Raw genomic sequence first — 13,282 nt, forward strand, 5'->3', positions numbered from 1 at the left:
ATTGGGGTCTCTGGTGCTGTCCATAGGGCGGTGAGAACCACTGAATTTATTTCAGAATATTTAGAACCAAAACAAAGGACGGTAGTTTACCTTTCAGTTGAATACCCATGGACACATTTTCAGTCCAGTGTGTGGTGCAGCGCCCCAGAGTCCTGGTCGTTGCAGTAATGTCGCTCTGCCACTAAGGGGAGTGATGTTACGTCTGATTGCACTAAAGGAGTTCACCTGACCAGGTAACACTCACACTACACTTCACACTCCGGCCACCAGGGGGGGGTGGTTCTATCTAGTAGGCCACTCCTCACACTCTGGTAAAACTGGGGGTTGGACAGGAAGACAGGGAGAAGTAACTGGGAAGTGCTAGAGAGAGGACCTGTCAGGGATGGGATCCTGGCAGACTCCTAAGAAAACAACGCACCAAGTGAGCAAAGGGAATACAGCAAGGAGACAATAGGACCAGAAGGAGTCGTGCTGAAAGATCGAGGCAACATCCTTGTGAGGCGCAAACAGTCGGTGGCCGGAACGCCGAGAAAGTAAGAGACTTTAAGCATTACTACAAACCACGGCAGGACAGCCAATTATAGGTTGGCTGTCCCACTTAAACACCTAAGCAGACAACGGAGGCAGCTGTGGGAGAGGGGCGACTCTAGAGTCCCGGAAGAACTCCAGGCCTACCCCGTCATACGGGTGCGTCCTGCCATATCATCTGGGGGACGGAGAGAGAACGAACATCAGAGACAGACAGAATCAGTTGTGAGGACTATCCCGGGGTGCTCAGCAGGGAAGGACTACAACACATAGGCGCTAGCAGGTAGACGCTGATTCTCACCTGTCAAGGGGAACTCCTAATGTGCCTTTGGACCGGCCGGTCTCAGACAGCTCGGTTAACAGTGCTCTGGATTGGCTAACTCGAAGCCTTCAGTAAAGAGGTAAAGAGACTGCAACCTGGTGTCCTCGTTATTTACTGTGACCGGCACTGCACCGCACTACCACCACCATCCACACCTATTATTGGGCGCCCCTCAGCAGGGTCACGGACCGGGTCTAGCCACCGTGACAACCCCAGAACAGAGACTCAGAGGTCCGGTACCGGGTACCCCTCGGCCCTGCGACAGTGGGGGCGCTACAACTTGGCATCACGAACAGGATCTACTTAAGCCTGAAGAATCAGGTCATGTGTGCCTTGGAACTGTGATTTATTATACTTGGACTGTGACTTATTGCAAAGACTGTGTATTGCCAATTGCTGCCAAGAGTTCCCGCCACAATTCGCCATCGCCGCGCACGGAGGGAGGAGCCTTAGCTTCGTGGGCGGAACCGGTCAAAAAGAAGCGCGGAACGAGAAAGCGCGGTAAAGTGCCAGCCCCGGAAGAGGAACTCCGACCTCCAGCAGGTTAGTGGGAGGAAGGGACAGCCATGTCCGAGTCGGGAGGAGCGGAGGCGGCGGTCGCAGCCATGGATGCAGGGGCAGCTCCGGTCCCCGCAGCGGACGAAGCCGCGGCCCTAATACCACCACTGGTGGCCGCAGAACCCGCTGCCCCCCTCAGCCAGTCGGTCGCTGCCGCTACCACAAAGGCCATAATGCCCTTCTCTATGCCGTACCTGCCCGGAGCGGCCTGGCTCCCACGATACTCCGGGGAGTCGCATACATTCACTGACTTTAAAGAAGGGATCTGCAGCCTGCTCGAGTTCTACCCTCTGACAGAGCCTCAGAAGGTTCATATGATAATCGGCCAACTCTTTGGGGCGGCTCTGAGAGAAGTGAAGTCCTGGCCCGCCGCGGATAAGGGAACGGCACAGCAGGTTTTTGCAAAGCTTAAAGCCACCTTCGATACCTGTACTGCTACAGAAATTAAATTGACTTTCTATGGATGCAAACAGAGGCCGCAGGATAGCTTACGGGACTATGCCCTTAATCTCCAGGAGGCGCTGCGGGCCATTAAGCAGAGTGACCCCGGCAGCATGCAAGATGAGGATAAACTCCTGAAAGAGCGGTTCATTGAGGGGCTCCTGTGCAGTCACCAAAGGAGCCAATTACACTTCCTGGCCATGCAGAATCCAGACTTGACTTTTGCGCAATTCAAGGATAAAGCTATCCAGGCGCTGCAGGAGCGACAACCCAGCCGCACAATACCACCCAGGCGTCCCGCTCTCACATACCACCAGGAGGTGGCGTCGGATGCCTCAGTTGCCGCCGAGGCCGACGCCCAGAGCCTAGAGGACGACTCCCCTGCAGGACTCCGCCTCCAGATGCATGAGCTGACCAAGAGCGTTGCTGCCCTGGCCCGGACGGTGCAGTCCCTACAGGAGGCCCCCAAGGAGTAGATCCAGCTGGCCTCCAGACCAGAAGATGTTCCCTGGATGCGACAGAGGAGGACTCCACCGACCAGAGGCCGGGACAGCGATCGCTTCCATCAGGACGGACGACCCATCTGCCGCCGCTGTCACCAGGTGGGCCACCTTGCAAGGTACTGTCCTTTAAACGAGCAACCCCTGGGGCAAAGGGCCAACCCCCAGGAGTAGGATGATCAGGCCCGCAACATTGGAGAGCCAAATACGTTGGAGGGCGACCAGTCCTTCCTGTAGTGGTTGACGGTATCCCCATGAACGCTTTGCTGGACACTGGTTCTCAGGTGACGACTATGCCTTACGTGCTTTATAAACGGTATTGGGAGGACACCGATATTACTCGTGGCCCCGATGACGATTTCACCATAATAGCCAGTAATGGTCAGCCATTGCCACAAGTGGGGTATAAAGAGGCCACCATCAAAGTAGGGCGGGTGGAATTGAAAGCCCAAGGGATTGTGATTGTTGATATTGATCGACGAGAATGTAATCCCATGATGACTATCGGTACTAATGTGATAGAAAATTGTCTTGCAGAAGTTATTGTTTTGTTGCAACAGGTAGCAGTAACCTCTGGCCACAGTGAACAACGCGCCCTGCAAAAAGAAATCAGAGCTCTGATGCAGAGACAGCAGGTAGAGCTGACTGGTGGTGAGATTGGTCGTGTCACTGTGAGTGATTCAAACCCCATCGCGATACCCCCCAGGAGTGAGATGTTAATATGGTATCGGGCAGCCATAGGCCTCAGGGGTAAGGACTACCAGGCCTTGGTAGAACCCGTATATTCAGACAATAGGCCTACTATCCTGACAGCCCGGGGGGTGGTCGACGTCCGCCAGGGGAGGGTGCCCATACGTGTCCTCAATTGTGGGGAGGAAGAGGTCCACCTCACCAAGTATGCCACGCTCGCCAAACTGTTCACTGTCAATAATAGTGTGATACAGACACCTGAACCCTTGGTCCCGTCAAACGTGGCGGAGGACAACGGTTCTGCAGGGCACTCGAAAGATGGTGTCGGAAATTGCATGTGGGCACTGACTCTACCCCATCCCATCAGAAACAGGGGGCCTACAGGGTGGTCCACGAGTACGAGCAGGTATTCAGCAAACACCCCTTAGATTTTGGACAGGTGAAAGAGATCCAACATCACATCCCCACGGGAGATCACCGACCCATAAAAGAGAGATATCGCCCTGTACCCCCAGCTCATTACCAGTGTGCCAAGGACATGTTGCGAGAAATGAAAGAGGCCGGGGTGGTGAGAGACAGTTGTAGCCCCTGGGCAGCTCCATTAGTCCTTGTTAAAAAGAAGGATGGTACAATGAGGATGTGTGTTGATTACAGGCAGTTGAATCGCATTACACATAAGGACGCATACCCACTGCCCAGGATAGAGGAGTCTCTGGCTGCCTTAAAATCTGCTAACTACTTCTCTACCTTAGATCTCACCAGTGGGTACTGGCAGGTTCCCGTGGCGGAGGCGGACAAGGAGAAGACGGCCTTCACGACACCGATGGGTCTCTGCGAATTTAACTACATGCCCTTCGGATTGTGCAATGCCCCGGGGACGTTTCAGAGGATGATGGAGTGCTGTCTGGGGCACAAGAACTTTTAAACCGTACTGTTGTATTTGGATGATGTCATTGTCTTCTCTAAGACCTACGAAGACCATCTGGAGCACCTGGCTGAGGTGTTTGAAGCCCTGTCCAACTTTGGCTTATAGGTGAAACCGTCCAAATGTCATCTGCTGAAACCTAAAGTGCAGTACCTGGGCCATGTGGTGAGCGCCGAAGGAGTGGCCCCAGACCCCGACAAGGTCACGGTGATCCAGGACTGGCCAAAGCCCAGCAACCTCCACGAAGTCCGGCAGTTCCTCGGGCTGGTAGGCTATTACCGGAGGTTCATTAAGGACTTCACCAAGAACGCCGTGCCCTTGCAAGACCTGTTGGTGGGCCAATCGAAGAAGACCAAGGGGAGGAACACCCCGTTTGATTGGAATGAGGGGCTGGAGGGATCCTTCACTTGCTTAAAGTCGGCACTGACGGGAGAAGAGGTACTGGCCTACCCCGAATACGACCAACCGTTTGTGCTGTACACGGATGCCAGCAATGTAGGATTGGGGGCCGTGCTGTCCCAGGTCCAAAAAGGCCAGGAGAGGGTAATCGCTTACGCCAGCAGGAAGCTTCGTCCCACGGAAAGGAACCCTGACAACTACAGTTCCTTTAAGCTGGAATTCCTTGCCATTGTCTGGGCAGTGACGGAGAGGTTCAAACACTACCTGGCCTCAGCGAAGTTCACCGTCTTCACGGATAACAATCCGCTAACGCATCTGGATACCGCCAAACTCGGGGCCTTGGAACAGCGGTGGATGGCCCGACTGTCCAACTACGACTTCACCATCAAGTACCGGGCCGGACGCAAGAATGCGAATGCCGATTCCCTGTCCCGAATGCCCAATTTGCCCGAAACGGGAGAAGACCCGGAGGCACTTGAAGAGGTAGAGCTGCCTGCATTCCATCGCCCCAAAGCCACTCAGAACTCCCATCATGTGAAGAACAGGCACAAGAACCAACCGGATGCCCTGCTGAATCCCCTGCCCCACCATGGATGGGCGGAGACCCAGGATGGTGACCCCGCGGTCCGTCGGGTGAAAGAGCTCTTGACGCAGGCAGGGTTGCATCCCGGCCCAGACGATCCACAGGAGACCCAACAGCTGTGGAAGGGGAGAAGTAAACTGTTTATCCATGATGGCAAGCTGTGCCGGAGAGGCATCGACCCACGTACTCACGAATTGGTATGGCAGATAGTAGTGCCAAGGCGAGATGCGCCCATGGTTCTGGGAGCCTACCACGATGGAGCCGGACACTTCGGATGGAAGAAGCTGGAGAGGCTACTCCGAGGGAGGTTCTATTGGATTGGCATGAAGAGAGCCATTGAGAAGTGGTGTCGAGAGTGCGGTCCATGTAGCCTACGCAGGAGGGACCGTGGCAGCCAATGGGCTCCCTTGCAGCCTATCATCACCAAGCGGCCGCTCGAACTGGTCGCGCTGGATCATGTGAAGCTGACACCTAGCCGGTCAGGCTATGTCTACGCTCTTACCATCGTGGATCACTACTCCAGATTTTTGGTGGTTGTGCCTGTCAAGGACCTAACAGCCAGGATGGCCGCCACGGCTTTCCAGCAGTACTTTTGTAGGCCCCATGGCTACCCGGAGAAGGTACTTACCGATCAGGGACCAGCCTTCGAAGCGGAAGTGTTCCAGGAGTTCTGCCAATTGTACAGGTGTAAGAAGATCAGAACCACACCGTACCATTCCCAAACCAATGGGATGTGCGAAAAGATGAACCAGGTGGTGATCGACTTACTAAAGACCTTGCCCGTAGAGGAACGGAACCTGTGGCCAACGAAGTTGCCTGACTTGGTGGACATGTATAATCACATCCCAGTAAATTCCACCAACTGCACTCCAGCGTACCTGATGCGAGGAAGGTCTAGCAAGTTACCCGTTGATCTGGACATGGGGGTCCTAATCCCCGAAGATACCTCGCCAGATGCCGATTGGGATGCCGAGAGGCGGCAAAGGTATCGCAAGGTACAAGAGTGCGTGGAAAGAAGCCTTGCTCAGGCCAGGCAAAAACAGGAAAGGGACTACAACCAGCATGCCCCTGCAATTCCCTTGCCACCTGGTGAGCACGTACTCAAACGAAAGAGGAGGCTACACAAACTCGACGACCAATGGGAAGCGGAACTGTATACTGTCCTGCCATCCGATTTCGACAACACGAAGGTTTGCCTCATCAGCAAGGATGGAGGGGAGACCTCGACGGTGATATCCAGGGACCACCTTAAAGCCTGCCCTGATAAACTGAGAGCGAAGGAAATGGATCCAGGAACCTCCCCAACTGTAGAAAAGGAGAAGATGATCCACACTGTCCTTGGTGACTTTCCCCAGTCCTGGACTCAGATAAATCAGGCCATCGTGGTACCTGTTCTAACGTTCCCACAGCCGAACCCACCAGAACCAATGGTGGTACCAGATCATCCGGCCCCGCAACCTCAACAAGCCCTACCTGAAGATGCCGTGCCGACCGTTGAACTGGCAAATCCTCCCTCTGCTATCGGCGAGCCTGCCATACCCACTGTTGCTAGCAGCAGCCCTGAGAACCCCAGCCTGCCAGTGCTACCCAGACTCACTAGAAGTGTAGCTAGAAGGCAGTGCACTACACCAGCAGTAGCAAGCATAGTGGGCCCTGTTAGGCCAGTAGCAACCCCTGCGCTGCGAAGGTCTACGCGCAGCACTCAGAATCAAACTCCCCTCCGCTACAAAACTTGGAGGTATTAGTAAGGGCTGCTATTTAGTCAACAATTGTTTGTGTGCATATCTTTTGTTACAGGTTTTAAAATGGACAACGGAGTAATGGACAGTGATTGCTCCAAAAACTTCTAGAAGGGGACCCCTTTGTTTACCCGGGGTCCCCGCTGTTTCAACCACTGAACTGAGAGTCATAAACTGTGCATGACCTAACCTTTGCAACGTTCAAGAATCCTCACCTCCCATAAAGGGAAGCACTGTTATGTTTAATTGTTTATGATATTTCAGAATTTTGTGTGCTTTCTGTTAACATGTATTGTTGTTTTTGTTTTCCCAGTCTGGGAGTACTGGATTTAACCGGGGGGGAGTGCAGCACCCCAGAGTCCTGGTCGTTGCAGTAATGTCGCTCTGCCACTAAGGGGAGTGATGTTACGTCTGATTGCACTAAAGGAGTTCACCTGACCAGGTAACACTCACACTACACTTCACACTCCGGCCACCAGGGGGGGTGGTTCTATCTAGTAGGCCACTCCTCACACTCTGGTAAAACTGGGGGTTGGACAGGAAGACAGGGAGAAGTAACTGGGAAGTGCTAGAGAGAGGACCTGTCAGGGATGGGATCCTGGCAGACTCCTAAGAAAACAACGCACCAAGTGAGCAAAGGGAATACAGCAACGAGACAATAGGACCAGAAGGAGTCGTGCTGAAAGATCGAGGCAACATCCTTCTGAGGCGCAAACAGTCGGTGGCCGGAACGCCGAGAAAGTAAGAGACTTTAAGCATTACTACAAACCACGGCAGGACAGCCAATTATAGGTTGGCTGTCCCACTTAAACACCTAAGCAGACAACGGAGGCAGCTGTGGGAGAGGGGCGACTCTAGAGTCCCGGAAGAACTCCAGGCCTACCCCGTCATACGGGTGCGTCCTGCCATATCATCTGGGGGACGGAGAGAGAACGAACATCAGAGACAGACAGAATCAGTTGTGAGGACTATCCCGGGGTGCTCAGCAGGGAAGGACTACAACACATAGGCGCTAGCAGGTAGACGCTGATTCTCACCTGTCAAGGGGAACTCCTAATGTGCCTTTGGACTGGCCGGTCTCAGACAGCTCGGTTAACAGTGCTCTGGATTGGCTAACTCGAAGCCTTCAGTAAAGAGGTAAAGAGACTGCAACCTGGTGTCCTCGTTATTTACTGTGACCGGCACTGCACCGCACTACCACCACCATCCACACCTATTATTGGGCGCCCCTCAGCAGGGTCACGGACCGGGTCTAGCCACCGTGACAACCCCAGAACAGAGACTCAGAGGCCCGGTACCGGGTACCCCTCGGCCCTGCGACAGTGGGGGCGCTACAGTGGAACCTGATGAATACCCAAGCATTGGATCGGAGACGTGTTTTCTCCTATTCAGCTTTTTCTTAAAACCACTGTGCTTTGACTGGATTGTAAATATTCTGGAATTAGTTCTGTAGTTCTAACCTCCATAAGAGCAGCACCAGAAACTCCACAATCTTTTCTCATCACATATGCTCTACCTGATGAAAACATTTTTTTTAACCTTTTTTACTTTTTCTAAGTAACAAATAAGATAACGTGAGAGAAGAATCCAGAATACACATACTACAAGCTGCCAGCACCTGATAACCTCATCCTTCTCCTAGTAGAATTGATCTCCTATTCTTTGGAGCAGATTGCTAGCCACAGTTTTCCTGCATAGGTCACTTTTGGTTTTATAAATAACTAATATTTTCTTGTAGGGCTCGGTTCACACTAGTGTTAGCCGTTTTGTTTTAGGAACAGATGTGTCCTATAACAAATACAAGCATACTTTCTGGGTCTCTGTCATTCTACAGGCCATCGTTTTAACAGAACAAAAGCATAGCATGCTGGGCCTTTTCTTCTTGAAAACTAAGTAGTTAGTCTCCTGACAGAGCACAGATTGCAAGAGTGCACGTTTGCCTAAGGCTACTTTCACATTAGCGTTGTTTGACGCACGTCACAATGCGTCGTTATGTAGAAAAAACGCATCCTGTAAAGTTGCCCGTAGGATGCGTTTTTTCTCCATAGACTTTTATTAGCGACGCATTGCGACGGAGTGCCACACGTCACAACCGTCGTGTGACGGTTGCGTCGTGTTTTGGCGGACCGTCGGCACAAAAAAAGTTACATTTAACTTTTTTTGCGCGTCGTGTCCGCCATTTTCGACCGCGTATGCACTGCCGAAACTCTGCCCCCTCCTCCCCGGACATTAAAATGGGGCAGCGAAAGCGTTGTAAAACTGCTTCCGCTGCCCACGTCTGGCATACTTTCACAACTCGCGTCAGCACGTCGGGCCGACGCATAGCGACGGCCCCGTGCCGACGCTAGTGTGAAAGAAGCCTCAGGCCTCTTTCACACTTCCGTCTTTTCAGATCCGTTGCAATGCGTCGCTTTGGGAAAAAAACGGATCCTGCAAATGTGCCCACAGGATCCGTTTTTTTCCCATAGACTTGTATTAGGCTACTTTCACACTAGCGTCGTACGACGCAATGCGACGTACCGACGCATACTGTGGGGAAAAAAAAGCACAACGGGGGCAGCGGATGCAGTTTTTCAACGCATCCGCTGCCCCATTGTGATGCCGGTGAGGAGGGGGCGGAGTTCCGGCCACGCATGCGCTGTCGGAAATGGCGGACACGACGCACAAAAAAAGTTACATGGAACGTTTTTTGTTCCGACGGTCCGCCAAAACACGACGGATCCGTCGCACGACGGTTGCGATGTGTGGCAATGCGTCGCTAATGCAACCCTATGGAGAAAAAACGCATCCTGCGGGCAACTTTGCAGGATGCGTTTTTTCTCCAAAACAACGCATTGCGACGTGCGTCATACGACGCTAGTGTGAAAGGACCCTTAGCGACGGATCGCGACGGATGGCCACACGTCGCATCTGTCGTGCGACGGATCCGTCGTGTTTTGGCGGACCGTCGTCTGGAAAAAAACGTTCAATGTAACGTTTTTTGTCTGCGTCGAAAGAACGTACAGCGACGGATCCTGCGGCGTCTGTCGTTGGCTAGAATGGAAGCCTATGGGCGCAGGATCCGTTGCTGTCTGTCAAATGACGGAATCCAGCAACAGATTCCGTTTTTTTACACTGAGCATGCCTGGAAGGATTTCTATTCCTTTAATTTAACCCATTTTTGCTGCAGCTGCTGCATCGACGGATCCGTCAAAAAACAGAATCCAGTGCATCCGTTTTTTACAATCTGGACAGGATCCGTCTTTTCAACACTTTGACGGATTGTGACTGATTCTAAAAGACGGAAGTGTGAAAGAGGCTTAGGCTACTTTCACACTAGCGTCGTGCACTGCACGTCGCTATGCGACGTTGCGGCGCACTGACGCTAGCTGTGAATGCGCCGCACAACGGAGGCAGCGGATGTAGTTTTCCAACGCATCCGCTGCCCCATTGTGAGGTGCGGGGAGGCGGGGGCGGAGTTCCGGCTGCGCATGCGCGGTCGGAAATGCTGCAGACGACGCACCAAAAAACGTTACAAGCAACGTCTTTTGGTGGCGACGGTCAGACGCAACCGTCGCACGACGGTTGCGACGTGTGGCAATGCGTCGCACTGCGTCGCTAATAAAAGTCTATGGAGAAAAAACACATTCTGCAAGCACTTTTGCAGGATGCGTTTTTTCTGCAAAACGACGCATAGCGACGTGCAGTGCACGACGCTAGTGTGAAAGTAGCCTTAACTCTCTGTTGTGACATGCTTTTTGTTTCTTTGCTCCTCTATTCAAGCAGAAATTGCAATAAATGCTTCACTTTATTTTTTTGTATTGTTGTTTATGAATATTAACTCTACCCCATATATTAATTGCACTTTTAAGGTCACTGAGGATCAAATCAAATTGCTAAGAATTCAGCGTTCTCTTCAAGAAAAACTTGATAAACCTTATTTAGACCATTCATTACATGACACCATCTATAAACTGATATCTGATGGGATGCACAAAAAAGCTGAGCAGCTCTATAAAGAGTTCAGGATCCCTGATAAAAGGTAACTAACTAAAAGTTATAATGTTTGTTTTATTCTTTTGTGAAATTAGATGTTTGACCTACTTACTAAATGATGTGCTGACCACAAGCTTCAAGTTTGGGGGCAAAAACTGTCAGACTGTCGTACTAATCGCGTGAGGATCGCATCACAATCCTTGGACTGGCTGTCAGCTTTCCTGACCCTAGCATGACAGCTGCATAGAAATACATTATGTCATGCCAAGGTCAGGAAAGCCTCCGTCCAGTCTGAGGATTGTGAAGACTTAGATTACTCGGTGCAGCCGTTTTGATAGAATCAGAGCTTTAGATTGAGCATGAAGCAGAGCTGAGAAAGCTGCCCCCACCCCGCAGGCTCTGCATGTACAACGTCCATATACAGTGAGCTGCTTTGTTGCCAGACTAATCCTTCATGACCTTGGACGTATCCATACGTTCAGGTTGCCTGGTTCTTACCCATCTTGGCCGTATGGATACATCCTGGCGATTTGCACATACAGAGACTGTGCACGTGCGATCGCCGCCGAGTGTCAGCTGATTGACACAGCGGACACCCAGCACTCAGTGCCAGGAGCAATGCCCGCACCGCTCCCGGGACTTTAAGCCCCAAAATGCTGCAATCCCAGCATTTAGCGAGAAGGTAGAGGGAAGAAAGCCCCTCTTCCCTTGAATCGGCTAGATTGTTGCAATGGTGACCCGATGTTGTCATGATTACATCCAGGTCACCAGGCACTACCAAGATAGATCAGGCACAGTGCATAATCTAATGAACTTAAAATCAGGGGTGGATCTGCAGTACCCAGCCATGCAAATATAAAAATGATACAGCTGAGGGGGAGGGGAGTGTGACCTGAATGCTGTTGGCGCTGACTAATTGAGACTTGAGTTCCAGAAGATAGCATTTGTGAGCAACTTTAGGAATTTATCTAAAAGTGTAATTTTGGGCTACTGTAACTCAAAAAAGATTGTAGCGCCAGATGACAAGGATCGTTATTTTATGCAAATTCAGCTCAGCTAATTCTACACTTGTGGGACTCCTTCAACAGCCTCCGTTGCCTTAGTGGCCCTGTATCTATTTGCTGCCTTGTGCTCCTCAGACGATGGATCTCCCAGGGTCTTGGATTCTGTCTACCGAGATAAGAACTCTGACACACTAAGCAAGCTATGCAGAAACTAGCTGCCTTTACACCTTACTTCAAGAAGATCTTTGAGGCATGCTGGCTGATATTAAAATGGACATTGATTCCTTTGGAGAAAGACCCATGCATATTGAATCTAAAATGGTGATGTTTTCAAGGTCCCACAATGACCTAATTGATGCAAATGCAGCCTTGGAAGAGGTAGTCTCCAACCTCAAGATTAAAGTACATGATCTGGAAGATGGGTGATGCTGGAATACGATATGGGTGAGAGGCATTCTGGAATCTGTCTCTGACTCTAATCTGCCGCAATACTTTAAAAACCTAATGCAAATGATGTTACCTGACTTTGAATCCCAGTGACCTCATGGCAGACAGGATTCACAGGTGCTCCAACCTAAAAGTTTTAACCCTTCCTTACCTTTGAGACACCCTGGTGTGCATTTCTTCAATACAGACGAATGCTTCTTACAGCATTAAAGAAAACTACCAGATCTTCCTTTCTTTCAACTTTCTTTTTATTGAAGAAAAAGAAATACCATTGAACAGGAAATAAAAAAGAAACAGAAGGAGTTTCATGAAACATTAAGCATCCAATAGGACAATAACAAGAGTCCAACAAATTGTGAGAATACAATAAATTTGAAAAACTGGATGAGATACTAAGATCGGACTTCGACATAGGGACAAGAAAGGAGCTAGAAATGGTGATTAGGGAAAACAATGGAAATATGGGTAGAATTTTAGGGTAAGGGTAGTAAAATTGAGAGGATTAACGGAAAAGGGGGGGGTAGCAGAGAGGTAGGAGAAGGGAAGGAGGGGAGACTGAAGGGAATATTTGGAGGAAGGAGGGGGAGGGGAGGAAAGAACCGATGGTAGAGAAGATCTTAGGGAATGGAGTCGAGAATGAGGGGGTAGCTCAGTATATCTACCAGATCTTCCTGATCCATGTCAGAATCTTGCCGTTTTTCCTCATCACTCAGCTACGACTCGATCCAAAAGGAGAGAATTTGCCTGCCATGTTTAAACTATTGAGGGACAACAACCTCCCTTATATGTGGAGCTTTCCAGTGAAGATGCTGATTCTGCACTCTAGAACAGCATATGGCTGTCAGAACCCAGATCAAGTGGGAAATCTTTTGCGCAAATGAGACTTGATACTCCACTCTAAGGGTACTGTCACACAGTGGAACTTTGATCGCTACGACGGTACGATCCGTGACGTTCCAGCGATATCCATACGATATCGCTGTGTCTGACACGCAGCAGCGATCAGGGATCCTGCTGAGAATCGTACGTCGTAGCAGATCGTTTGGAACTTTCTTTCGTCGCTGGATCTCCCGCTGTCATCGCTGGATCGTTGTGTGTGACAGCGATCCAGCGATGCGTTCGCTTGTAACCAGGGTAAACATCGGGTTACTAAGCGCAGGGCCACGCTTAG

General features: G+C 51.0%; 1 protein-coding gene across 2 annotated transcripts in view; it reads left to right on the forward strand.

Annotated features, from left to right (window-relative positions):
- VPS16 (VPS16 core subunit of CORVET and HOPS complexes) overlaps positions 1-13,282 on the forward strand; it is a 508,307-nt gene that overhangs the window by 360,567 nt on the left and 134,458 nt on the right. For both annotated transcript variants that reach the window (XM_077275596.1, XM_077275595.1), the window contains exon 21: positions 10,537-10,706. In XM_077275596.1, coding sequence (XP_077131711.1) covers positions 10,537-10,706 — 170 coding nt within the window. The remainder of the gene's footprint in view (positions 1-10,536; positions 10,707-13,282) is intronic.

This window comes from Ranitomeya variabilis, chromosome 7 (assembly GCF_051348905.1).
Source record: "Ranitomeya variabilis isolate aRanVar5 chromosome 7, aRanVar5.hap1, whole genome shotgun sequence".
NCBI lineage: Eukaryota > Metazoa > Chordata > Amphibia > Anura > Dendrobatidae > Ranitomeya > Ranitomeya variabilis.